The 26701-nt window shown below is 35.5% G+C and overlaps 1 protein-coding gene across 1 annotated transcript; it reads right to left on the bottom strand.

The window, feature by feature from the left end:
- Window positions 1-12839: 12839 nt before the first annotated feature.
- EAPP (E2F associated phosphoprotein) lies at window positions 12840-25974 on the bottom strand. The gene is made up of 6 exons (XM_010962993.3): window positions 25782-25974; window positions 23330-23511; window positions 22165-22260; window positions 21034-21151; window positions 18089-18202; window positions 12840-13412 (listed from the first exon to the last, which is right to left on the bottom strand). Exons 1-6 carry the CDS (start codon window positions 25853-25855, stop codon window positions 13139-13141), a joined length of 858 nt encoding a protein of 285 aa, XP_010961295.1. The 5' UTR covers window positions 25856-25974; the 3' UTR covers window positions 12840-13138.
- Window positions 25975-26701: the final 727 nt, after the last annotated feature.

The raw sequence follows: 26701 nt of genomic DNA, 5'->3' as shown, positions 1-26701 counted from the left end.
TATACGTATGTATGTGTATATCTGAATTGTTTTGCTGTACATCTAAACTAATAATGTAAATCAACTACACTTCAATAAAAAATAAAAAATTTTTTAATTAAAAATTAAAAATCAACTACACTTCAATAAAAAAAATAACTCACCAACAGAAAAGGGGCTGTGGACACAGTGTTCCACATCTAAACTTTTAGTTTGCAAGGAAACAATACCGAGTTCACTTCACTGTTTAGGGACCTGAAACTGATTACATGAGCCCTCTTTCACTTTCAGCCTGTCAAAATATTGCTTCATTTAAATTTTACCTCCACCCTTTCTTCAAATCCTATTAGTATTAACTCTATACTTTGGTCCTCTGGTGTGTAGCCTCCCTCATTGCCATGAGTTAGTAAACCTGACTCATCATAGTCTATGAGAGGCTTATTATTTCAAGAACCCTATCATAACAATCTAGATAGTATAATATTTGAGATATGACTAAAGAGCTGTGGTAGGGAAAAAGATTAGCAAATTTATACCTGAGGTTATTTTCTTAATAAATCTAGTCATACTCAATAATGCTATAAAAACATTAAAAATGTGCAAACCACCCATATTGAAACTATCATCTGAATCTAAAACTGCTCTAAAAAACTAAGCCTATTAAAAAAAATATGTATAATTTTACCAGGGGAGAGGTTCCTAAGACAACTCCCAGGTCTGATGATTCACTAGGACTCACAGGGCTTAACATATAGTCACACTCATGGCTATGATTTATTACAGTGAAAGGGTACAAAGCAAAATTAACAAAGGAAAAAGGCACATGGGCAAAGTCCAAAGAAAATCAGACACAAGCTTCCAAGACTCCTCTCCCAGTGGAGTCTCCAGGACACACTTAACTTCCCCAGCAACAAGTTATGACAACACGTATGAAATGTTCTCTACCAGGGAAGCTCATTGAAAACTCAGTTCTCAAGGGTTTTATTTGGGGACCATCACGTAGGCACCCTTGGTCTAGCAGTACCAAAATTCCAGACTCCAGAAAGAAAGAAAGTATTTAGTGTAAACCACTTTGTTTATACAAACAGCATGGGCACAGTGAGCTATTCTTATCAGTTAGAGTGGTTAGAACCCTCCCCAAATTCCTAGTTTCCAGATGCCAGCCAGGGGCCAACCTTGTAAGCAGGCCTTTCACAGGATAGCAGGCTGACCTGCTCCGTTAATTCTTTCCCACATAATAATATAAACTAGTTGAATTTATTCCAGGAATGCAAGGGAAGTTAACATTTATAAAATCTATACATGCATTCATTACATTAAAAGAAAACTGTGCCCTTCAATAAACAGAGAAAGTATTTGATAAAATGCAATACACATTCATAAAACCTTTTAGCAAAGCAAAAATTAACCTGATAAAATATATACACCAAATACTTACAGCAAACATTATTTGTTAAAACATTAGACGCATACTCATTAAGTCAGGAACAGACAGTAAAATATAATCAATGCTTCTACTCAGTATTTTACTGGAGATCTTAGCCAGTCTAATAAGATAAAAGAGAAATAAAAGGCATAAGGATTGGAGAGGAGAAAGGAAACGCTATTATCCACAGATAACAGGGTTGTTCTACCCCAAAAAAGGCAAGATGAAAGTTTAGGGACATGAAAGTTTAGCAAGATGACTGAATATAAGACTAATATATAAAAATCTATTGGCTTTCAGTAGGCAAATTATATATTGTATACTGTGTGGACTATGTCTTGATACAGCTATTATATTTTTAAAAATCAATTAGGGCTGGTGAACTTTGGGGAGTGGGGACTGTGTGACTGAGCATCCATAGCTCTCAGGTTTGTGCTGACACCAGGGATGGCTTCATTTCATCCAAAAGAAAATATCAGATTTTTAAAAATATAGCAGCTGTATTGAGATACAATCCACATACCATACAACTCATCCATTTAAAGCCAACCAATTTTTTAAAATATCAGTCATCTTGCTAAACTCCCACAGTCCTGAAAATCTGTCTCGGCTTTTTTGGGTAGAGAATTCTATCATCTATGAATATTGACATTTCTTTTTTCTTTTCCAATCTTTATACTTTTAATTTACTTTTCTTATCTTACTCCACTGGCAAGGAGCTCCAGAAAAAGCAACCTAGGCCAGACAATTACTCAAGTTTGGGCACTCTAACAGAGTATGGGTCTTTAACAGGGACAATGATAACAATATGGTTTAACTATACCCTAAAAATCCAAACATAATCTGGAGTTAAAAACTAAGTTCAAAATTGAAAAATCTGAAGAAGATGTTCCACTTCATATGAAAACTCCATCCTTAAACAAGCTCTACCAGGAAAATTTAGAAGCTACTTCAGCATTACCAGTGAAGGAACCATCAACAGTCTCCACTGGTGTGCAGGGATCTCAGGGTAAAGGAATTGGAAAATGCGGCATTACAAAAAGAACAAATAAGCTTTCCCACATCTCTGACTGTAGCACAACTAATGATTATTTAAATTTCAATAAAATCACTGAGGAAGATGATTTTCATGATGATTAAGCTTGAGTAAAACAGAGGAACATTCTTTTTAGAGGAGGCATTAGACCCAGTATTAGTGATCTGACTTCAGTGAGAGTAAGGAAAATGATGAAGAATTCACTATGAGTAAAAATAAAGTTTGTTTGTTTGTTTGTTTGTTTGTTAAGTGAAGGAAAAGCTCCAATAAAAAAGAATCCACTGAGGGGGAGGGTATAGCTCAGTGGTAGAACGCATGCTTAGTGTGCAGGAGGCCCTGGGTTTGATCCCCAGTATCTCTATTAGAGTAAATAAACTGAATTACCTCCCCCAGAAAACAAAAATCAAAACAAACAAAACCACACACAAAAAAATAAAGTAAAATAAAAAAGAATCCACCTAAATTAAAATGTAATACTTTGAGGATACCAGTAGATGCTGCTGCTGTAGCAGTCAATAAAATAAGCAACTCACACCGAAAAGTATCTCACTTCAGAGCCCATAAGGAAGCCATTACAAATATTCAATCCTGCAGCTAAAAGCAAGAGGAATAAACAGACTCCATCAGCAGCATCAAGAAGCAGTGGCACGAGCAGCAGCCCACCTGTGGACATTTATAGTAAGTCTGGATAACTGTACGATGTTTTACAATTTCAAGCATATTCCTATTGAACACAATATTGACTGTGATAGAAACACAGTGAAATTGAGAGATCACCATTTCTGCTTAATGCATGGGGGAATGCTATGTGAATGCCTGTGTGTGTGTGTGTGTGTGTGTGTCTGTGTATCTGTTTAAATAACCACATTATATTAAATCAATGATATAGGAAGTGCTTCTCATGTACCTACTAATAATGTCAGATAATATCTCTTTTTAAGGAAGCTTAGATCTAAATTTATCATGAGTAAATAGTGCTATAAATATTTTATATAAATATGTGAATCTTAATCAGCTGCTAGTTATATATATAACTTATATCATATATAGTTAGCATTTATGTCTCAAATCTTATTAACCATTAAAAATAATACCTAGCTTATGTGCTTTATAAAAACATAGATATTAACATAAAAATAAGCAATTCAGAATTATGATTAAAGTGGGCATTTGCCTTTTTCTTAAAAAGAAATTGCTCCTTCAACAGCTGAATGGCTAAACAAACTGCAACACATCCAGGAAATGGAATACTACTCGGCAATAAAAAAGGAAGGGTCTACTGACACATGCAACAGTTTAGATGGATCTCAAGGGCATTATGTTGAGTGAAAAAAGCTAGTCTTAAAAGACCATATATTGTATGAGTCCATTTAGACAGATTCTTCAAAATGATAAAGTTATAGATATGGAGAATAGATGGTCAATTACCAGGGTTTAGAAATGGTAGCGTAATGCCAGGTAGATACATCTATAAAAGGATAGCATGAGGGAGATCTTTGCAGTGATGGAATAGTTCTGTACCTTGATTGCAGTGATGGTTACAGGAATCTACACTTCTGATAAAATGGCATAGAACTACACACACACATTGTACCAATGTCTATTTCCTGGTTTTGATATAGTACTATAGATATATAAAATAGAACTATTTGGGAAACTGGGTAAAGAGTACACAGGAATCTCTGTATTATTTTTACAACTTCCTGTGAATCTGTAATTATTTAAAAATTAAAGCTATGAAAAAAAGAAGTAAAAAAGCAGTTGCTTTTCTATACAACAAAGAAAGTAACTTTTTAAAGATACCACTTAAATGAGTAATAAAAACCTAGGAATAAATCTTTTTAAAAGATATGCAAGAGTGGGATGTAAAAAATTACAAAACTTCATTGAAAAATAGGGAAAGGGCATAGCTCAACTGCTACAGTGCATGCTTAGCATGCATGAGGTCCTGGGTTCAATCCTCAGTACCTCCACTTAAAAGAATAAATAAATAAATAAAACTAATTACCCCCAAAAAAACCCTTAAAAATAAAATAAATAAATGAGGGGGGGGATAAATTAGGAGTTTAGGATTAACGGATACATATCACTATATAAAAATACATAAACAACAAGGGCTGACTCTATAGCACAGGGAACTATATTCAATACCTTGTAATAACTGATAATGGAAAAGAATTTGAAAATTATATATATATATATATATATATATATATATATATATATATATACACACACACACACACATATATATATGTCACTTGCTGTGTATTTGAAACACTGTAAATCAACTATACTTCAGTAAATAATAATAATAAATAAAATATAATAGTATGACTTACCATAAAATTATAGTAATTAACATAGTATTGTATTGGTACAAAACAAACAGATAAACCAATAAAACAGAATGGAGAGCCCAGAAGCAGATCCATGAATATTTGGAAATTTGATAAGACAGGGATAGCATTATAGGTCACTGGGGAAAGGATGGACTTTTCAATTAAGAGTGTTAAGTATCCATATGAAAAAAAAAATTAGTGGTGGATTAAAGAATTAACTATGAATAGACAATCTGGAAAATTTCCAAAGAAAAATATACAAGAATATCTTTGACCTCAGGGTAGGGAAAGAGTTCTTAAACAAAACACAAAAAGTGTTAACCATAAAATAAAATGATAAATTTGACTATCTTAGAAGAACTTTTTTTTATTAAAAGAAACCATGAGGAAGGTGAAATGACAAACTGCAAAATGAGAGAAGGTATTTGCAATACACATTACTAACAAAAGACTGCTACCCAGCATGCATTTTTTAAATTTATGTTTTAAAAAGTAAAATGGAAATAAGACAGTAATCACAATGAAAAATCGTTTTATACTCTTTATATTGGTAAAAAATTAAATCCCTGTACTTAAAAATATATGTAAGGGGGGTGGTGGGGTATAGCTCAGTGGCAGAGTATGTGCTTAGCATGCATGAGGTCCTGGGTTCAATCCCCAGTACCTCCATTAAAGAAAAAAAAAAAAGGCAAATAAATTAACATAATTACCTCCCAAAAATGAAGATTCTTAAGGGAAGATTGGGAGAGTCTTAAATGGAGTATCTTAGATTTTCCTCGTGGGTGTGTAAACTGGTACACCGACTGTGGAAAGTGATTTGGCACTATCCTGAAAAACTAAACATTCATGTATGCTACTATCTACAATTACCACTCCTAGATTTACACCCTAAGAAATTCTTGCAAATATACATTGAGAAACATGTATAAGAACATTCATCAATGTTTATAATAGCAAAATAAATAAACAGCAAGAAAAAAAAAAACAAAATATCCAACTGCAGAAAAATAACTCTTCTTCTCAATGGGTAGGTTTCAGCTCAAATGTCACTACATTAGGCCTTTTCCAAGCTCAATTTAAATTTAAAACACACACAATATTCAGTCACTCTCTTCTAACAGCGATCCCTTTACTTTGACATCAAGACACAGCTATCAGTTACCATCTGAAGTTGGTGCATTTTTTTTAAAGGTCTGTCTTCTCCCCATGAGACAGTAAACTCCATGAAAAGAACATTGTATCTCTTCCTACTTTGTAACTCTAGGCCTTGGTACACAGTAACAATGAAAATGAAAAGGAAAGAGAAAGAGAAATCAAAAAAGAGGGAGATGGGTGAGGTGGATGAAGAAGAGTTCACTGAGATCTCTGACAAAAGGGTAAAAGGCAGCCAAGCCACAGAGGCTACTCATGAAGAATGGAGCAACTCTGTATCTGGAAAGTATGCTCACAGTCTGAGGAAGGACTGGAGAAAGACAATATAAAGACTTGGTAAAACTGGAAGAAAGAAAAAAGATTTGAGGGGAGGATCTGGGGGATACTGAGGAATTCAAAATTGTTTTCACTTTCTAGCTTTAGCTCTCACCCCTACTGTTGATATGCTTCCCTGGGGGATGGGGGGTGGTATATTCCCATTGGAAGACAGTGGGAAATAAGATTCACCTTAACTGAAATGTGCTTTATCATCAACTTTGCTATCACATAAAATAAAGGATGATATTATGGACTTAACTGTACCCTCTCAAAATTCATGTAGAAGTCCTAACCCTCATTCCCTCAGAATGTGATTGTACTTGGAGATAGGATCTGTAGAGAGGTAATTACAGTAAAATGAAGTCATATAGGTAGGCCCTAATCCACTACGACTGCTATCCTTATTAAGAGATTAAGGCAACATGTATACACACAGAGAAAGATCATGTGAAGACACAGCATGAAGGCAGCCTTCTACAAGCCAAGGAAAGAGGACTAAAAAGACACCAAGCCTTCTAATCTTGATCTTGGACTCTAGCCTCCAGAGCCATCAGAAAATAAATTTCCACTGTTTTAGGCACCCAGTCTGTAGTATTTTGTTATGGCAGCCCTAGCAAACTAATATACCAATCTAAATTAAAAGTACTTTGCCTAGAGTTGCTTTAGTCCGAAGGAAATTTTCCTGTGCTTCCCTAAGTCCCATAAACCAACTTCTATTAAGAGATAGTAAAAATCTGTTGTGCTATTAAGAATTATTGAACCTACCTAAAAATAAAAATAGAAAGACAGACTATATGAGACAGCAAAGGAGTATCTCCCAGGCCAAGGCACAAGACAAAAATCCCAGAAAAAGAAATAAGTGATAAGGAGATAGGCAATTTATCTGAGAAAGAGTTTAATGATGGCCAAGATGTTCAGAGAACTCAAGAGAAGTACAGATGCACAGAGCAAAGTTTTTAGCAAAGAGTTGGAAAATATAAAGAATACCCAAACATGGGGGAAAGGTATAGCTCAAGTGGTAGAGCACATGCTTAGCACCCAAGAGGTCCTGGGTTCAATTCCCAGTACCACCTCCAAGTGGAAATCAATGAAGAAACCTAATTACCTTCCCCTCAGAAAACAATGCAAGTAAAGAATACCCAAACAGAGTTGAAGAATAAAATCACTGAAATGAATAACACACTGGAAGGAACCAAGAATAGACTAAATGAGGCAGAAGAACAGATCACTGAGTTAGAAGACAGATTAGTGGAAATCACTACTGCATAACAGAAAAAAGAAAAAACAATGAAAGGAAACGAGGATAGTTTAATAGAACTCTGGGACATGAAGCACACTAATATTTGCATTATAGGAGTCCCAGAAAGAGGAGAGAGAGAGAGAGAGAGAGAGAAAGGACCTGAGAAAATTTTTGGAGAGATTATCACCAAAAACTTCCCCAACTTGGGAAAGGAAACAGTCACCCAAGTCTAAGAAGCGCAGAGAGTACCACACAGGATCAGCCCAAAGAGGAACATGCCAAGGCACATAGTCATCAAATTGACAACAATTAAGGATAAGGAGAAAATATTAAAATTAGCAAGAGAAAAGTAACAAATAACATACAAGGGAACTCCCATAAGGTTGTCCACTGATTTTTCAGCAGAAACTCTACAGGCCAGAAGGGAGTGGCATGATATATTTAAAGTAATGAAAGGGGAAACTTACAACCAAGAATACTCTATCCAGCAAGGCTCTCATTCAGATTTGATGGAGAAATCAAAAGCTTCACAGATAAAAGCTAAAAGATTTCAGCACCACCAAACCAGCTTTACAACAAATATTAGAGGACCTTCTCTAGTTATCAAACCGTAAGAAAAGAGAACAAAAAGAAGAAAGAGGAGAAAAAAAAACTACAAAAGATTGCTTTGGCTGTTCGGGATCTTTTGTGGTTCCTTATCAATTTTGGAATTGATTGTTCTAGTTCTGCGAGGTATTTTGTGAGTATTTTGACAGGGGTTGCAATCTCTGGATTGCTTTGTGTAGTGTGGCCATTTTGATAGTGTTGATTCTTCTAACCCAAGAGCACAAGAAATCTTTCCATCTCTTTGTGTCATTTCGGTTTTCGGAGTATAGGTAACCTCCTTGGTTAAGTTTATTTCTAGGCATTTTGTTGTTTTTGATGCAATGGAAATGTTTATGCCAGTTATAAAACTCTGGTTTTTGAACTGAAAAAAAAATGAATGAAGGGCTGCAAATGGCAAAATATCCTTCTTTCTTATGGGTTGGTTGTATTCCATTACATATATATATGTATATTGCATCTTCTTTGTCTGTTTAACTATTGATGTGCACTTAGGATGCTTCCATATCTTGGCAATTATAAATAATGTTGCTGTTAATAGCAGGGTTATGTATCTTTTTGAATTGATTCTTATTTTGTGGTTGGCTTTATTCCTTTGATAACTGTGTAAGTTTAAAAAGCTAAAGCTCTAAACATTCTTAGAAACAATGAACAGTACATATATGTAAACTTTAAAAATATATGTGAAAGAAAGAAAGAAAAAGAAGGAAGGAAGGAAGGAAGGAAGGAAGGAAGGAAGGAAAGAAAGAAAGAAAGAAAGAAAGAAAAGGAAGGAAGGAAAGAAAGGAAGGAAAGAAAGAAAAGAAAGAAAGAAAGAGAGAAAGAAAGAAAGAAAGAAAGAAAGAAAGAAAGAAAGAAAGAAAGAAAGAAAGAAAAAGAAAGGAAGAAAAGAAAAAGAAAGGAAGGAAGGAGGGAAAGAAAGAAAGAAAAGAAAAGAAAAGAAAGAAAGAGAAAGAAAAAGAAAGGAAGAAAGAAAGAAAGAAAAGGAAGGAAGGAAGGAAAGAAAAAGAAAAGAAAAGAAAAGAAAAAGAGAGAGAGAGAGAAAGAAAGAAAGAAAGAGAAAAGAATGAAAAGAAAGAAAGAAAGAAAGAAAGAAAGAAAGAAAGAAAGAAAGAAAGAAAGAAAGAAAGAAAGAAAGGAAGGAAGAAAGGAAGAAAGGAAAAGAAGGAAAGAAATGAGCTATTAAGCCATGAAAGGCATGGAAGAAACTTAAAAGACATATTACTAAATGAAAGACGCCAGTCTGAAAAGGTTACAAACTGTATGATTCCAACCAAATGACATTCTGAAAAAGGCAATGCTACAGAAACAATAAAAAGATCGTGGTTTCCAGGGGTTTGGGGAGAGGGAGGGAGGGAGGGAGGAATAAATAGATGGAAACACAAGGGATTTTTAGGGCAATGAAATTATTCTGTATGACTATAGTGGCGGCCACATGTCACTATGCATTTGTCAAAACCCAAAGAATGTACGTCATCAAGAGGGAACCCTAATGAATGTAAACTATGAATTTTGGTTGATAATAATGTGTCCATGTTGGTTCCTCAATCCAAACATGCCACACTGATGAGGGATGCTGAGGTGGGTGGGGAGGGCTGTGTGCAAACTCTGTATTTTCTGCTCAATTCTGCTGTGAACCTGAAACTGTTTTAAAAAATAAAATCTATTAATTAAAAAAATGATTGAAATTGCTTAATTATCTGAGTATGGGAAGTTGATAAACTACTGCCAAATTTCTGTTCCAATACTGATCTACAAGAAGACTCAAACAGAACCAACGTATCCATTTGGCATTGCAGAAAGAGTGCCCAGGACCCACAAGCTTTTCCAGAAAAGAAAATGCACAGGAAAATGTCTGAGATCTGGGCAGGAAAAGGGCAGGAACTGGTATTAAATAAGAAAATACAACTACAAAATTAAGAGATGTTTCATTAAATTCATGTATAAGTTTCATTAATTTTCAATTCCAAAACACATATAAATTTCCTTACATTTGAAAATAATCAGTACATTAGATTTTTGCATTTCTCAAGAACTATCATGTATGCAAAATGATTGCTTATCAAATCATAAATGAATCAAATAATTTTAAAAATAAGAGTAATTCATTCAAAAAGTTTTATAAGAAAAATATTCACCATTGAATATGGGTACATCTTAATATTTGATATGACACAGGGTAGTGTGTCTCTTTTCTCCCTCCATTCCCTAGCTGCCTGTCTCCTTCAGTTCCAAATTACTGATAATATAGTTCAGAGAGGGAGAGGCAGCGGTTCCCACAAGGGAGGGCTGGGAAGGTTGTGAGGGCAACGCTTCCAGGGATTAGGAGGATGAGCTCAGAAAAGCAGCAAGTACAAACAGTCCATGTATGATACACATGGAAACAGACTATACAAACATAGATACATCCTGGATGCTTTGAAACATAATTGACAGATTTAACAAGTAACAGATTTAATGCTATATTTCCACATCTAGAGGCAGGAGGCCACACTTAGAGGTAGGTAGTCTCTAGGAGCTAAGAGCAGCAACTGGCTGACATCCAACAAGAGAACAGTAACCTCACTCCTATAATCATAAAGAGGTGAATTCTGCCCAACAACTTGTAGTAGCTTGGAAGTGGAGTAGCTAGGGGAATCTTCCCTAGTCAAATCTCCAGATGAGAATACAACCTGGCCAACAACTTGATTACAACCCTTTTGGACCCTGAGTAAAAGACACTGTTAAGCTGTGCCCAGACTCTTGACTCACAAAAATTAAGGGATGAAAAGTGTGTGTTACTTTATGCCACTAAGTTTGTGGTCATTTGTTCTGCAGCAATAAAAACTAAAACAGTGAGCCAAGCTGGGCCCACATATTTCTTTAAGCCACATTTAAGTATTAAATAATTTATATTTCACTTTAAAAAGGAATTGGGGCAGATTAAAGCTACAAAATAGTCCCTTAAAGGTTCGTATGTACCTGTTAACAGAGATTAGAGAAAAACAATTAAAATTACAAAATATGAGAAGGTATGATGAAAAGCACTGATTGTTGAATAACCTGAATGTAATCAAATTCTGGATATTAGCATCCTAAGAAAACAAAAGAACAGAAAATATATTCAAAGCTATGCATTAATACGGAGGTGGAAAAACTGTCACAGCCCTCTCCAATTCAAGCCAAAACAGTGTTCACCACCAATCTCCTTAAGCAATATTTCAAGGATTTTTTTTCAAGTTAAAGGTACATAAAGAATAGTTGTATATAGATAGTTTTATATTTTGTAATACTTACAGTCTATTCTTGGATCACTTTAAATTTTCTTGTTGCAACATCTCCATGGTTACCCTGGGGATTACAATGGTCATCTTATATTTCTAACAAATTAGTTTGAACTCAGCTTTGGTAGTACACAAAACTCTGCTTCTATATAGTTCTGCCCTTCCTCTTTATGCGTTATTGTTACAAACTGTATCTTTGTACACTGTGATTTCCTGTCTCATTTTTATTATTTAGTCACATTCTGAGTAGGGTCGCAATAATGTGCCTTTTTAGTATCTGCTCCAGGTGATCTTCATGTATAAAACCACCAAGATCCTCCCACTGAAGTGGAAATGAGGATACAATGGGGGTGGCTGAGGCATCTGGGAAGAAAGTATAGAGTTTGCAATGACAATAAGACAGAAAGAGATCTTGCAAAGCTACAATATGGCAAACACAAGGTTAAAATAAACAGACTAGTAGTGTTATTCTGTAATGTATCACCTGACAATATGTTGAAACATTTAAAAGTATATATGTTGCTTCCAACCCGATAGATATGAGCATATAAAAATTACCAAATATACTTTCAAGATGTTGGAAGTTTCCGAAAAGCAAATTCTTTACTCAGTTCCTACAAACACATCATCACTGGTTCCAGCTCACCTTACTTATGTGTAGCTTTTAGAAAGTGCAGAAGACAAGGAGGTGGGAAGGTCATGTTTCCCCTTCCTGAGGTATATCATTCTCTGAGAGAGCATACAGAGGTCCCCCTCAAGCTCTGCTGAGCCCTGACCTCTGTGGGGAATCACTGCTCTAGTCCATTCTTTTCATTTCATAAATGAGAAAACGTGCTCAAAAGAACAGGCCTGCCAAAGATTAGCATGGTAGAGCCTGAATTAAAATGTATTTCCTGACTTCTCCCCACTCTATCACTTCTTGGTGAGAATAACAAGAGGATTCTCAGTTTCCTAATGTTGTTTTTGGAAACAAATCCAATTACATTTCTTTAAAAAGCTGAAATGTACAGATGCCTACAATGCAGTTTCCTCCAAGCTGCCACTCATGATTTTTCTATTATTAGTAGGAAAAACAAACATACCTTGGTTGCTGGCAAGAGAAATTCTGGAATAAAGAGTTAAGCACAAGAGGCAACAACAGAATTTTTAAGTCTAAGGCTAGAGGGTGAGGTTGCTCTTCCTCACCACAAATTTCTATTTTACTATGTTAATTCATTAAGTTTAAGAATACTGGTAAGTACCATCCTTTTAGGGAAAGACCTATGTTACTCAAGGGATCCAATACTAACTCCATGTAATTTTAACAGTTACTGAATACTGTCACTCCATCCTATGGGGTAGAAGGAAAATAAAGATACTTCTTAGCAAACACAATACAAAAATAAGTCAGAAAACAGTTTCTAGCTTAAGCACACCAACAGTGTATCAAAAAAACAAACAAACAAACAAACAAAAAACAACAAAAAAACTGAAACAAAGGTTACTTACAACTCCAGGACATTTTAATTCTAAAGAGCTTTAATAAATAAAAAGCCCCAGTTTCCAAATATCTATCAAAAAGGGAATGATCAAAGAGTCCAATCAGAGCTGTGGAAAAAAAATTTTTAAAGGAGGGGAAATAAAGGTTAATAACCATTTTCTTTCAAAAAGATAAAGATAAAACACTGCTTCCTCAAATAACCACTCAGAATGTCACTTGAGATGAATAGGCAGGAGGAATATAACTGTCCATATGTGCACTATATACAGTATTGGGCAACTAAATGCCAGCTTAGCTACTTAGGAATGGCTTGCTAAAACGTTGAAAAAATGAAAGACTTCGTCTTTGTCATAGACTGCCACTTCAGTGGAACATTCAGTGCACATGACTGGATGATAGATTTCTTCCATATCTGTCTCTGCCTGCTCCGCAGCATCTTGGTTAGACTTCATCTTCTTATGGCCTCGCCTTTTCTTCCTGTTCTCTGGGGTTTTGTATCTTAGAATCTCTTCTTTGTTGACAGAACAATTCATCACAAACATTGCTCTATATTGAGTTTTGTATGATTCATGCCTACGAGGAAAATGAAATGGAGAATTTGGATTTATGTTCTATTGTAATAGTTACACATTTAGATAAAACTTGAGAATAATTTACTGAAATACCAACCAAAGACAAGACATGAGAAATGGGAAGTTTAGAAGCTTTTAAGAGTTATTTTAGGAATAGGAAGAGACTTATCAATAGATAATAAAAAAAAATATATATCCTCTTTTCTATTGCTCTCAAAGTAATTTTCATCTCAGAAAAAAAATTTTTTTGATTTGCTCTTCAAACTTAGAAAGACAAAGAAGAGTGGGAAATCTGAGAGTCAACGTTTAAGTAATCTTTGTCTTTTCCTGTTGTGACCTGAGAGTCTGCTCTCCTCTCAATACAGGTGGTGCCATTCTAGTCATCATTTTAGTAAAAGCTATAGCTTTAAAAGCTTAAAGAGCATCTGACTTTATGATGTCCACTCTTGACTTACTCCAGCAGTCTAAGGAACAGATAATGCTTCCTTTGTTCTTCTCATATACTTATTATTTTCCTACTTCTTTCTCAACTTATTAAGTTATTTTCCATTTTTCCCCCCTTAAACCTCATGCAAAGAAATATCTGGCTAAAAAGAGTGAACTCAAGTTATTCCTTTATTGGTTCTGAATGCTTCTCCACCACTACCACCATGCTGGTACTTCTCCAGATGACACTATGAAAATTTCGTTTGTAATCCACTGTATTGGGATCCTGTATTAATATGGAACATAATTTTACCAAGGCCAACTTCTACTATTAGATCATGAAGCAACATGGTAACATGGCTTAATTTAAAAGAAAAGCAACTTAAGTACAAAAACATTTTACTTTTTCTTTATTTCATATTCTAGGTGTCAATTTATATAAAAAAGCTTAAGAGTTCAGATGAAGAGTACAAAAACTCATTGTTGTAGATGATCAGAAACCTCAAGCTAGCTAGTAAGAGTAAAGTACATCTGCCTACTCATTAGTTACTAGAACAAATCTACCACCCACAACATCATTTAGTTTCAGTTAACCTGATTCAGAACATGGACTAAACTAAGCATTTATAAGGCTACCAGAGAAAGGAAAAAGAAAAGTAAAAAAAAAAAAAAAAAAAAAGGAAAGGAAAAGGGAAAGCGTGTATCTGGATCGATAGAATGAATGGGAAAAAATGACACAATCATCTCAGTTGATGCAGAAAAAGCACTTGACAAAATTCAACACTCTTTCATGATAAAAACACTCAATAAAATAAGAATAGAAGGAAACCACCTCAATGCAATAAAGGCCATATATAAAAACCCCATAGCTAACATCATACTCAATGATGAAAGACTGAAAACTTTTCCTCTAAGACAAGGAACAAGACAAAAACGCCTGCTTTCACTATTTTTATTCAACAAAGTACTGAAAGTTCTAATCAGAACAATTAGGTAAGAAAAGAAATAAAAGGTATCCAAATTGGAAAGGAAGAAGGAAAATTTTCTTTGTTCACAGATTACGTGACATTATATGTAGAAAACTCTTAATGATTACATTAAAAAACTATTAGACTAATAAATGAATGCAACATAGTTGCAGGGTACAAAATCAACACATAAAAGCTGCTGTGTTTCTATATACTAGCAATGAACAATCCAAAGAGGAAAGGAGAATAGAGATTACCCTAGATGCTGGGGTGGGTAGGAGTGGAGAATGATGAATTACTGTCTAATGGGTACAGAGTTTCTGTCTGGAGTATCGAAAAAGTTCTGGGAATGGATAGTTGTGGTGGCTGTACAATATTGTGACTGTGGTTCGTACAACCAAATTGTACACTTAAAATGGTTAAAATAGGGAACAAGATAAGAGTGCCCATTCTCATCACTCCTATTCAAAATAGTACTGGAAATCCTAGCCAGTCAGGTAAGAAAAAGAAATTAAAGGTACACAAATAGAAAAGGAAGAAGGAAAAATTGTCTGTTTGCAGATGACATGATCTTAAATATACGAAACTCTAAAGACTCCACCCAGAAAATGTTAGAACTAATAAATAAATTCAGTAAAGATTCAAGATATAAAGGCAACAAACAAAAATCTGTTGCATTTTCTCTAACAACAAACTGACAAATTATGAAAATAATCTCATTCACAATAGCATCAAAAATAATAAAATACTTCAGAATAAATTTAACCAAAGAGGTGAAAGATAAACACTGAAAACTGTAAGACACAAATGAAAGAAACTGAAGAAAACACAAATAAATGTAAAGATATCCCATGTTCATAGATTGGAAGAATTACAATGTTCATGCTACCCAAATCCCTTTATAGATTCAATGCAATCCTTATCAAAATTCCAATGGCATTTTTCATAGAAAGAGAAAAAAAATTCTAAAATTTGTATAAAACCACAAAATAGCCAAAGCAATCTCGAGAAAGAAGAACAAAGCTGGAGGCATCACATTTCCTGATTTCTAAGTATACTACAAAGCTACAGTAATAAAAACAGTAAGGGATGTATTAAAAACAAACTCATAGATCAACTAAACAGAATCAAGAGCCCAGAAAAAAACCCATGCATATACCATCAACTTGACAAGAAAGTCAAGAATATTCAATGGGGAAAAGAAAGTTTCTTCAATAAATGGAATTGAGAAAACTGGATATTCACATAAAAAAAAAATGAAATTGGAATTACATTCCAAATTGGAATCACAAAAATTAAACTGAAATAGATTAAGACTAATACATAAGATCTGAAATCATGAAACTCCTAGAAGAAAACATGGGGCAAAAGCTCCCTGACATTGGTCTTGGCAACGGTTTTTTGGAGATGACACCTAAAACACAGGCAATGAAAGCAAAACTAAACAAATGGGACTACATCAAACTAAAAAGCTTCTGCATAGCAATGAAACAATCAACGAAATAAAAAGGCAATCTATGGAATGGGAAAAATTATTTCAAGTCATTATGAGATATAAGGAATTCATTTAACACAATAGCAAAAAAAAAAAAAAAAAAATCCTGATTAAAAAATGGGCAAAGGACCCGAGCAGACATTTTTTCCAAAAAAGACATAAAAATAGCCAACAGGTACACAAAAAGGTACTCAAGATCACAAATCATCAGTGAAATACATACCAAAAGTATGAAGTATCACCTCATACCTATTAGAAATAGCAATGATCAAAAAGACAAGATAACAAAAGTGAACCCTTGTATACTGTTTGTGGGAATATAAACTGGTACAGCCACTAGGGAAACAGTATGGAGGTGCCTCAAAACATTAAAAATAAAACTACCGTATGATCCAGCAATCCCACTTCTGGGAATATATATAAAGGAAATGAAATCACTATCTCAAAGAGATATCTGGGCCCTCACCTCAGACAGGTGATCAAGGTCCACATTAACAATCATAGATCATGTTGATAGTTTGTTCACTTGATATAATGTGATGAAAACGGCACTTTACTTCTATGGTCTTCCTCCCAAAAACCTATCGCAGCATTATTTACAATAGCCAAGACATGGAAACAACCTAAGTGTCCACTGAAAGATGAATGAATAGAGAAAATGTAAGTACATACAATAGAATCACAAAAAAAGAAGAAAATCCTGCCATTTTTAACAACATGGATGAAACTTGAGGGCATTATGTTAAGTGAAAAAAGTCAGACAGAGAAAGACAAATAGTGTATGATCTCACTTATAAATGGAATCTTAAAAAAAAAACTGAACTCACAGAAACATAGATTGGTTGTTGGTGGAGGAGGGTAGATGGGTAAAGGTGATCAAAAAGTACAAACTTTCAGTTATAAGATGTACAGCATGGTGACTATAGTTAACAATACTATATTGCATACTTGAAAATTGCTAAGAGTAGGTCTTAAAAGTTCTCAACACACACACACACACACACACACACACACATAACTGTGAGGTGATGGATGGTTAACTAACCTTATTGTGGTAATCATTCTAAAATATATTTGGTGGGGAAGGTATAGCTCAGTGGTAGAGCATGTGTTTAGCATGCAAGAGGTCCTGGGTTCAATCCCCAGTACCTTCATTTTAAAAAAGATGAACCTAATTACCTCCCTCACCAAAAAAGCTTAAAAATAAATAACTAAAAATTTAAAAATAATATAAAATATATTTGAATATCAAATCATCACGTTGTATACCTTAAACTTACACAATGTTATATGTCAATTACATCTCAATAAAGCTGGGAAAATATTTTTTTTAACTTTAAATGGTCTAGTTGACAATAAATTGAATATTCAAATAAAGTACTCTTTTAGAACAAAATTTTTACATGGTTAAAATGATAAATTTTATGTTACATGAATTTTATCACAATAGAAAAAAAAAAGAGGTGTATTTAAGAGATTTCGTCATTCCACAACAATATGTGAGGTTTTACTGAACACTTACCAACACTGGCAAGTGCTTTATTAGAAAAACTACTTTGATAACAGACTACGTATAACCAAAATTATTTGTATAAAGATTAGTCATGTAGCACATGTCATACATACACATACGTACGTACATAGTCATGTAGCACAAAGGAGAGAACTTTGTCAGAATTCCTAAGTTCCTCAAACATCTATTTCTGATTTAAACAAGGACCACCAAGTGGTATTTTTCTTGTGCACGTGTGTGCATGCACATGTGTGTGGTTACCCTTTATCCATTACCTTTGGCAGTCAAGACACAGTGTGGTCATGCAGGCAGGGCAATTCAAGACAGCATCACTATTTGGAACAGGCTGTTGTTGCTGACGTGGCCTCTGTATTCCAAAACCATGGTAACTAAAACAGAAAAAAAGAAGTGGAGGAGGGAAACAATTAAAGCCAGATCTTGATTTCTAATGCCACTGTCCAATAGAAGAAACCAGTACTCCTTAGAGAAATCATTGAGTCTAGAAATGGGGATTACAACATGAACCTGGAACATCTTGTAGTGCCAAAAAGTAAGGAAATGCTCAAAAAGAAAAAAGAAAAAACCCACAATGAGATAGGTATGTTAAAAGGGCCCAGAAGCCAACTGAAAGAGCTCCCAGTGGCCTAAGATGAAACAATTAGAGCATCAAAATAAAGTAGTATTAAATCACAACCAAAGTATAAATAAATACCCATGAGTCCATGCTGACATAAATGACTTAATAAATAAATGAGGGAGAATAGACAAGTCTCCAATACAAAAGAATTACAAATAATTTATGAAGATACTCTCCCTTCAAGAAGGTGGAGCGTAACTCCCTACTCTTTAAGTCTAGGCTAAACATAGTGACATCCTTCTAAAGAGTACAATACAAAAAGGAGGGAAAGAGTAACTGCATAATAGTGAAACACTACCTCATCAGAGTGATCACGGTAAACATTAACAGTCATACATCATGCTGATAGTACGTGCCCTTGATATAAAGTGATGAAAATAGCACTTCATTTTCATCACTCTGTAGTCTTCCTCCTAAAAAACTCATAATTCCACTCTAATCATGAGAAAAACACTAGATAAATTCCAATAGATATATCTCCCACAATAAACTGTCATAGCCAAGAAAAGCCTAAGGAGACGTGACAACTAAATGCAACATGGTACCCTGGATAGGTTCTTAGAACAGAAAATGGATATTAGGTAAAAACTAAGGAAATCTGAATAAAGTATGGACTTTAACTAACAATAATGTATCAATACTGGTTTATTAATTGCAATAAATGTATTATGTATTAATGCATGATGTTAATGATAGGAGAAACTCTGTGTGTGTGTTGTAAGGGAGTGGGGAGAAATATGAAAATTCTCAATTTTTGGCTCAATTTTTTTGTAAATCTAAAACAATTCTAAAAAAATAAAGTCTATTAATTAAAAAAAAACCAATAAAGCTATATTTAAAAACAAGAACGTAAGCTCTAAGTGCCTAAGGATTTTATTCTCATTCCCTGTTGTATTTCAAGAGTCTAGGACAGTGTCTGGCATACAGTAAGTGCTCAATAAATATTTGCTAATTGAAAGACTTAAGCATGAATCTACATATGAAGGCACTAAAATATAAAAGTAAATATTCTTAAAAGGGGCTTATGGTAAACTCTTGAAAATTGAACAGCAAAATGCAAATCATATGGTATTATTCCTAAACTCTTCAAATGTTTGTGTGGAAAACAACTGAGAACATGTGGTATATATTTCATAATTGTTGTTAAATACCTCCAATGTTTAGCAAATTTCAAAACCCAAACCCCAAGAAAATAATCATCCGTTCAACAGACACTGAATGCCCATATAACAATGCAGAAGACGCTTGGGATATAGCATTGAACAAAACGGGCATGATCACTGCCCTTGCGGTGCTTAAAATGTGGTGAATTCATTATTTGAAACTGATTTGGGGGTTCTTAAAAGGCAACTACTGCTTGATGCAGTAATGTGAATAAATCAGTAACATGTTATTTCTTCTCAAGATTATATAACAATGAAACTACATTCCATCTTACTTCACTGACAAATTATGTTACCAGAATCAGGAGCTAGACTGTAAGCTCCTTAATTGTTTCAATATCACTCATAGCACTTAAAATCTTCATTTCACACCTGTAGGTGTGAAAAATATTCATCAAATAACTGCAAAGGGCAATTCAACGAAGTCCTGCATGGGTGAAAATGGGAGAGGAAAAAAGGACAAAGTGGGGGGATGGAAGCTAAAAAGTGGTGCTCAAAGACCCACACAACATCAAAATCCCTCTGGGCTTGACGAGTACAGATTCCTGGACCCCACCCTAGCTGAATCAAAACCTCCTAGAGAAGACTCAAGGGTTTGCATTTCACTCTCCCCAGCTGATTCTAAAGCACAGGCAGGTGAGGGAAACAGTAGGTAACAGGACTAGGTTGCCTAGCTTTCATTCTTATGGCAAATCAGCCTTTAACAACTCAAATTTGAGAACAAGTATGGAGTTTCCTCTTGGGATGATGAAAATGGTTTGAAATTAAATAGAGGTAGTGGCTGCACAACACTGTGATTACACTAAATGCCACTGAATTGTTCTGTTTAAAATGGTTAATTTTTTATTACGTGAATTTTACCTCATTTTAAAAAATCAAATTTGTAAATAGTTACAAAGAACAATTCAGGAAGAAAATATCCACTCTTCATCCACATAAACTCTTTTTTTAAAATTTGTTGTTGTGGTTGTTCTTAATTTGGGGGAGGGTCAGGGGGAGGTAATTAGGTTTGCTTATTTATTTATTTTTAGAGGCGGTTCTGGGGATTGAACCTGGGACCTCACGTATGCTAAGCACGCACTCTACCACTCGAGCTACACCCTCTCCCCCATCCACATAAACTCTTAATCTCCAAGTAATTTTAAATTGTGTTTACTTGAAAAAAAGTCAGCTTTCTTTCTTGAAAGGAGAGACTGACTAGCTACAGCAGTTCGAATTCAGCAACAGTTGTTAAAAAACCAGTTATCTGATTGAAATTTGCTGGTCTTTCTCAAAATAAAACTATTCAGTTTTATCTCAAACTTTCTTTATGCAGGTCTGTAGAAACATATACACATACACTCAAAATGTGAATATAGTGAAAATCATCTCTTTTAATCATTTTTTCTAAAGAGTCCAAATATTAAATTTAAGTTCTTACCCTCTTCTCTGTGCATCAACCCAGGCCTGATCTCTGTTATCTTTTTCAGGATCATACAGTAATTCATCATTTGTTGGAATTCTGTGTTGTTTCTTCTTTTTTCTCTTGGTCACTTGTGCTAATTTTGAAAATGTTAAGGATATGGCTAAGTATCACGTCTAAAGTTCACACATCTTAAATATAGAATAAAGAATCCCATTTCCTCAGCTACATACTCTTTCCATTTGTATTTTCCTAAAAAAAATTTTTTTAACTATTCCTCCAAATGAAGTTCAGAACTCAGCTCAAATAATGAGAATTCAGTCTCAAAAAGGCCACTCAAAGCAAGCCAAGAATAGAAACTATTTCTGATGTCTTAAATTCTAAGTTCTCATACATAAAATGCTACTGAAATCAAAACAAAAATGAATGGAAACTTTCAGCAACTGTGAAGCTGGAGAGATCCTGGCTGGACAAGCACGTCAGGTCTAACTGTTCTCCCAGTCCTTTGACCCTCCCCAGAAGCTCCTCAATAAAATGGTTTGATCAAAAAATAAATAAAAACTATGGTCATCCACATACATCAGGCCGACTTCATCAGGTCTATATTTATGTAACAAGTACATAAAAACATAAAATTGCTTCTTTACGATATAAATTTTTTATATGTGTACTCCAGCATAGTTACTGATATAAGTAAGTTAGTTTCAGCTCTTTCATTATGCTCAACTTTGCTCAAATTTTATACAAAATCAATTCCAAAGAACAGAAAGGTTGATGAAAAAGCAACAATTTAGGGAAAATTCTGCAAGAGAGTAAAACTATAGAAACTATTTGCAGCTGTAAAAGCAAATGTTGCGGTGCTAAAGATCCTGAAGGAAGAGGGGGCAAAGAGCCCTCCCTCTGAGGAAAGAGGTGCTGAGTCGGTTCCTCCCCCCAGGGATGCCTATGCAACACCAGTCTCAGGCCCACGTCCTCAGATGTGTGTGTTCCCATCTGTTCTTATGAATTAATTCTGCCTTTGTTTTCACATCAACTGCCTGCAATTTCTTAAAAGATAAAATTCAGAGAGAAATCCTGGTATCAAATAATTGCTGGGTAAAACTTCTTTCATAAAATATAACCACTACACCTCGTATATTTGTTACCTACTTGCTTTGTCTTCATCCTCAGAATCAGAATCAAAATATATATCATCATAGAATTTTGTTGGAGCCGTTCCAATTTTCCCATTTCCTGAGGAAGACCCTATTCAAACCATAAAAGAAGTTTGAAGACTGAACCATACATAACTGACAAGAAAAAAACCTCCATATATTCTTCCATCACTTCAAAGTGATATCAACTCGCTCCCAGTTTCATCTGGGTGGAAAAATACTTTCACGTCAATGACTTATTAGATTTCTGTGCCTTGTGCAATTATAGAAAATTTCATTTCCTTGAATAAGTGTTCCAAATCATGATAAAATTATTCTCTCTCCCTTCCCACCAAGGATTGAAAGCATATTTAATAATGATAAAAGCACATCTAATTAAATAAAATAGCCATATTTTCAAGTTGGCAACATACACATCTCTACCTGTCAGCCATGCAGTATACTGTGGAGAACAGGGAATAAACATCTTGTTTTAAGGGATTTAGAAGAAAGAGGATAAGAGCCCTACAGGAAGTCAGGAGGAATGAGTCAGGACACACTCTTCCTCTCCTCAGTTGTGCCTAGTGCCATGATATTACCTCTACTTAGGTCATCATATGCCTGCATCCCTAATTCTTCCTGCTAATTAACATCTGCTTTTGCTTTTATCATTATCATTTATGCTTTCAATTCTTAACAGTTAATATACAGCATAACAACATGGAAGCCAATGCTGAGTAATCCTACTTTCACAAAGTTTTCAAGTCAGGTATATTTTACAAAGAGATAAAGTATCAAAATGAAGTATGTTTTATTACTTACTAAAATAAGACAGGAATTTGTAGCAACACATCATTCAATCTGCTATATCTGTGCTACAAAACTTTAAAAAAAATTTTATAAGCTAATGTGTCCCTTTTTCCTTTTATCCTGGTGTTAAAATTACACAAGGAAATCATACAAGTAAACAGTACTAAACAGCCTCTTTCCAGCAACACAGGAAACTTCTTCACTGGCAAGCAAAGAAAACTATGCTCAGGTTGCCAAGCACATTTACTCATTCACTCAGTAAATATTTACTGAGCACTGACTGAAAGTGCTGGAGACACAAAAGAGCACAAATAATGTCCCCTGTCATTATGGAGCTTAGAAAAATATAGGAAATCTAATTAAAAGTTTACCTGTTTCCAGAGATGATAACTTATCCTCCATTGTTTTTATGGTGGAATTTAATTCAGCTTCCATTTCTTTTTCAAATTCATCTTCACTAGATGATTCACTTTCTCCAGTAAGGCATTCTCTGATGAGTTTTCGTTTTTGGTCGGGAGTTCCATGTAAAAGCACATCCACTTCATCTTCAGAACTAGAACACATTTCAATCAGAAAGAATGTGAATATTAAAAAATATTAAAGAAAGAATATTGAAACACACATCATCTCACTGCCAAACAATTTTAAGCCCTACAAGGTTGCATTTGATTCATCTGTCATTACATACAGCTATTCTCACTTAATAGATCAACCATTTCTGCATATTTCCAAATATATTTTTAATGTCTGCGTAACATTTCCTCTTGTAGATGCTACACTATACAGTTATTTCTCTTTGCTATTAAACATTACAGTGAACATCTCTGTGTATATAACTTTGTTTCTGTTGAATTCCTTAGGTTAAATGTCTAGAATTAGATACAAACATCCCCCTGACCTCTGGAATTATCACACTACTTTCCAAGAGTATTACACCAATTTATAATTCCATCAGCAATGAAAAGTTTACCTCACAGAACTGGGAGTTTTTTTAAACTCTGGATCCTAAAGTAAAACTTAATATAGGTAACAAATATACAGCTAATATATTCACACAAAATGTTAACAGATAGTAAATGAAACACCTTAGACATTTCTGATATAATCAATAGTACATAAATAATGTTCAATTATTCATGGTCTTCAACTGATGAAGAGTTACAGACTATTCCTGGGATTTTCTTCTCTATTTTTCTCTTCTAGAACAATGCTTGTGAGCCTTCTGCAGAATGTAAATAAGAAAAATGCAATTCACACCAATCGATTTTGCTAATGAGATAACCTTATCCAGATTATTCTCCCAAGAAAATTCCCCATCTGACATTCCTCATCCTGACCAGCATGCTCCCCTTCTCCATTACCACTATATCCACTCAAGTCCTATTAACTCTGCCTGTACCATCATATCCTAAGGATCTCCAGGCCTCCAAACTCTTCTGTTTCATTCCACCCTTAACCCTGCTGCCAGAATGTTACTCCTAAAGAACTCTCATCACATCACTACCCAACTCCAAAAGAAATCATCTATAACCAACTTCTGAGTACAGCATTCAAAAGAGCCTTCCACAATCTGGTTTCAACTTATTAAACACCTCTCTAACACAATCTTCCTTTTTAAAACAAGCATTGGCTTCAGAACCTTGAGCAGGCAATACTGTCTAATAACACTGTTTGGTTTTCACAGTATTTATTTTTACAGTTACCTCACCAGTGACAACTGACACAGCAATATAAAGCTTCCTTAAAGAAATTTAACTACAAAAGTGTAAACTGACTTAAAGAAAAATGTTAAATAAATAACAAGATGAATATGGAGATGGTAACGGCAGGATAACTCAAGTTCAGCAAACACTGCTACATTCCAATCAAACTGAATTACTAATTGAGGCTGACATATACCTCCTTTCACAGACTAAACCCATTAACTGAAACTCTTCATAAGAGAATCTTGGAATCCATCCTTAGTCCCCACGACAGAAATCTTCAGAGCAGTCTGATCTCCCATGCCTATAACCTCTCCAGGATAATATGAGAAAACATTGTTATTGAAGTAACGAATTTCACAGAAAGCTTAATCGGACAGACTGTTTCAAGGCTTATGAATAGGATATATTGACAGCTTTAAAAATGGCTAAATTTGCCTGCAAATCTCTTGTCAACATAACCGCAAGTTTCCCTCGGACAGGAAATCCCTCCCTTCTGGAAATTCCCATGGAACTTCATCTGTGACTATCCCAGGTCATCTTTTTCTACAGAGTTCTTCTGAGATACACGTTTATTTTCAAGACATATATCTTCCGGAAATAAAAAATATCTTATTTCTCCTATTCACTGTTAAGCCTGTCGAAGACGAAAATCTTATGACTGACCTCTGTCGCCCAGAGCAAGCACATATAATAGGTGCTCAAAAAAAAGTTAAATATTCCCTTATTTCTGTTTATATCAGTTCAGTCTTCATGATGGTCACCTCACAGAAAGTCCCCCACAACATACTTATAATACACTTATTATACTTCCTTTTCATGGATGAGAAACCGAGGATAAGTGACTTGCCTCCAGTCACACTGCTAGTAAGCTGCAGAAGCAGGACTCGATCTCACAGCTTCTGAATCTTACGTGTAATTCCAGAATATGCCCCTTCCCCGCGCCAGGGTCGGCCTCGCCTCCCCCGTGGCTGCGCGACCTCACCAGAACCCGCTCGGCGTCCCGCAGGCGAGAGCTGGGCCGAGGGTCCGCACGGGCCCGGCAAGCACAGCGAGCGGGGGAGGTTAAGGCCTGGTCTTGGCCCGAAGCCTCGGAGGCCGGAGTGGGTCAGGGGCCCACCTGCTCAAAGCCGGCTCCTCGTCGCTAGGCTCTTCAACTGCGTAAGGGTCATAGTCATCTTGAAAGCGGTTCATGGTAGCCTGAACCCTCGGACACCGTCTATGGGCGTCCGCACAGCATCTGTTTACTCCGCAGGTCCGTTCCCTAAAACGCTCCGGGAACCACTTCCGCGCCCTCCCTGCGCGCCTGCGCGGATCGTCCCGGGGCGAGGGGAGGCGGGGAAAGGGGGGGGTAAGGAAGGAGGCGGGGAAAGGGGCGTGTCCCAGCGTCCCGAGGCTTTCCTCCGCAGCTCCTGCTTCCTTGGAAACAGCTGCCTTATTACTGGAAGTAGCATTTGGCACCCTCATAAGCGGCAGTCTCTATGGTGAACACTCTACGTGCAGTGGCTCACGTTGTGACGTGAAAAAGCAGCAATCTAGATACTGAGGGAGTTGCAGCCTGAGATCTGGGCCAGTAGGTCTCTGAACACTAGCACCCAACATCCCTCGAACATCCTCGCCTGAAGCCTTTCTGCCTTTTCACGTACGACTGACTCGCCTTCACACTACTCACTTTTCAATCTGACTTCGGCCCCGTCTGTCTACCAAAAAGTTGCTAGGCTGTCACCACTTAAGTCCTAATTACTTTTTCTTAGCCACTTCTTAGTCCTGACCTTTGCTCAGACTTTATCCATTTCCACTTGAATATGTGAGATGAAGCAGATGACAGCCTCTTGATTGTGAGACCGTTTCCTCCCGTTTCTGTACCGGCCTATTCTCAAGTTCTTCCTTCCTTAAATACAACCTCCCCTTTTCATAATTCCATTCAGATATCTTATTTGATCCTTGCCCTCTCCTCAGATTTCCAATTGCTTGGATATCTCCACCTGCTTCACCACTGGCAATTCAGTCGATGTAGCCCAAATCCAGCTCGACATCTTC

Source organism: Camelus bactrianus, chromosome 6 (genome assembly GCF_048773025.1).
Source record: "Camelus bactrianus isolate YW-2024 breed Bactrian camel chromosome 6, ASM4877302v1, whole genome shotgun sequence".
Classification (NCBI taxonomy): domain Eukaryota; kingdom Metazoa; phylum Chordata; class Mammalia; order Artiodactyla; family Camelidae; genus Camelus; species Camelus bactrianus.
The sequence above is the reverse complement of the archived record's forward strand: the minus strand, read 5'-3'. Positions and strand labels throughout refer to the sequence as shown.

Bases quoted from the DNA above. Each gene is read 5' to 3' on its own strand.
- EAPP (XM_010962993.3), bottom strand. From the start codon at position 25,855: ATGAACCGCTTTCAAGATGACTATGACCCTTACGCAGTTGAAGAGCCT. The intron at 22,261-23,329 runs GTAAACTTTTAA...TGGTTTGAATAG, and splicing joins GTTATCATCTCTGGAAACAG to GGTCTTCCTCAGGAAATGGG. The intron at 18,203-21,033 runs GTAAGAACTTAA...TTTCTGTTTTAG, and splicing joins GTTGATGCACAGAGAAGAGG to TTACCATGGTTTTGGAATAC.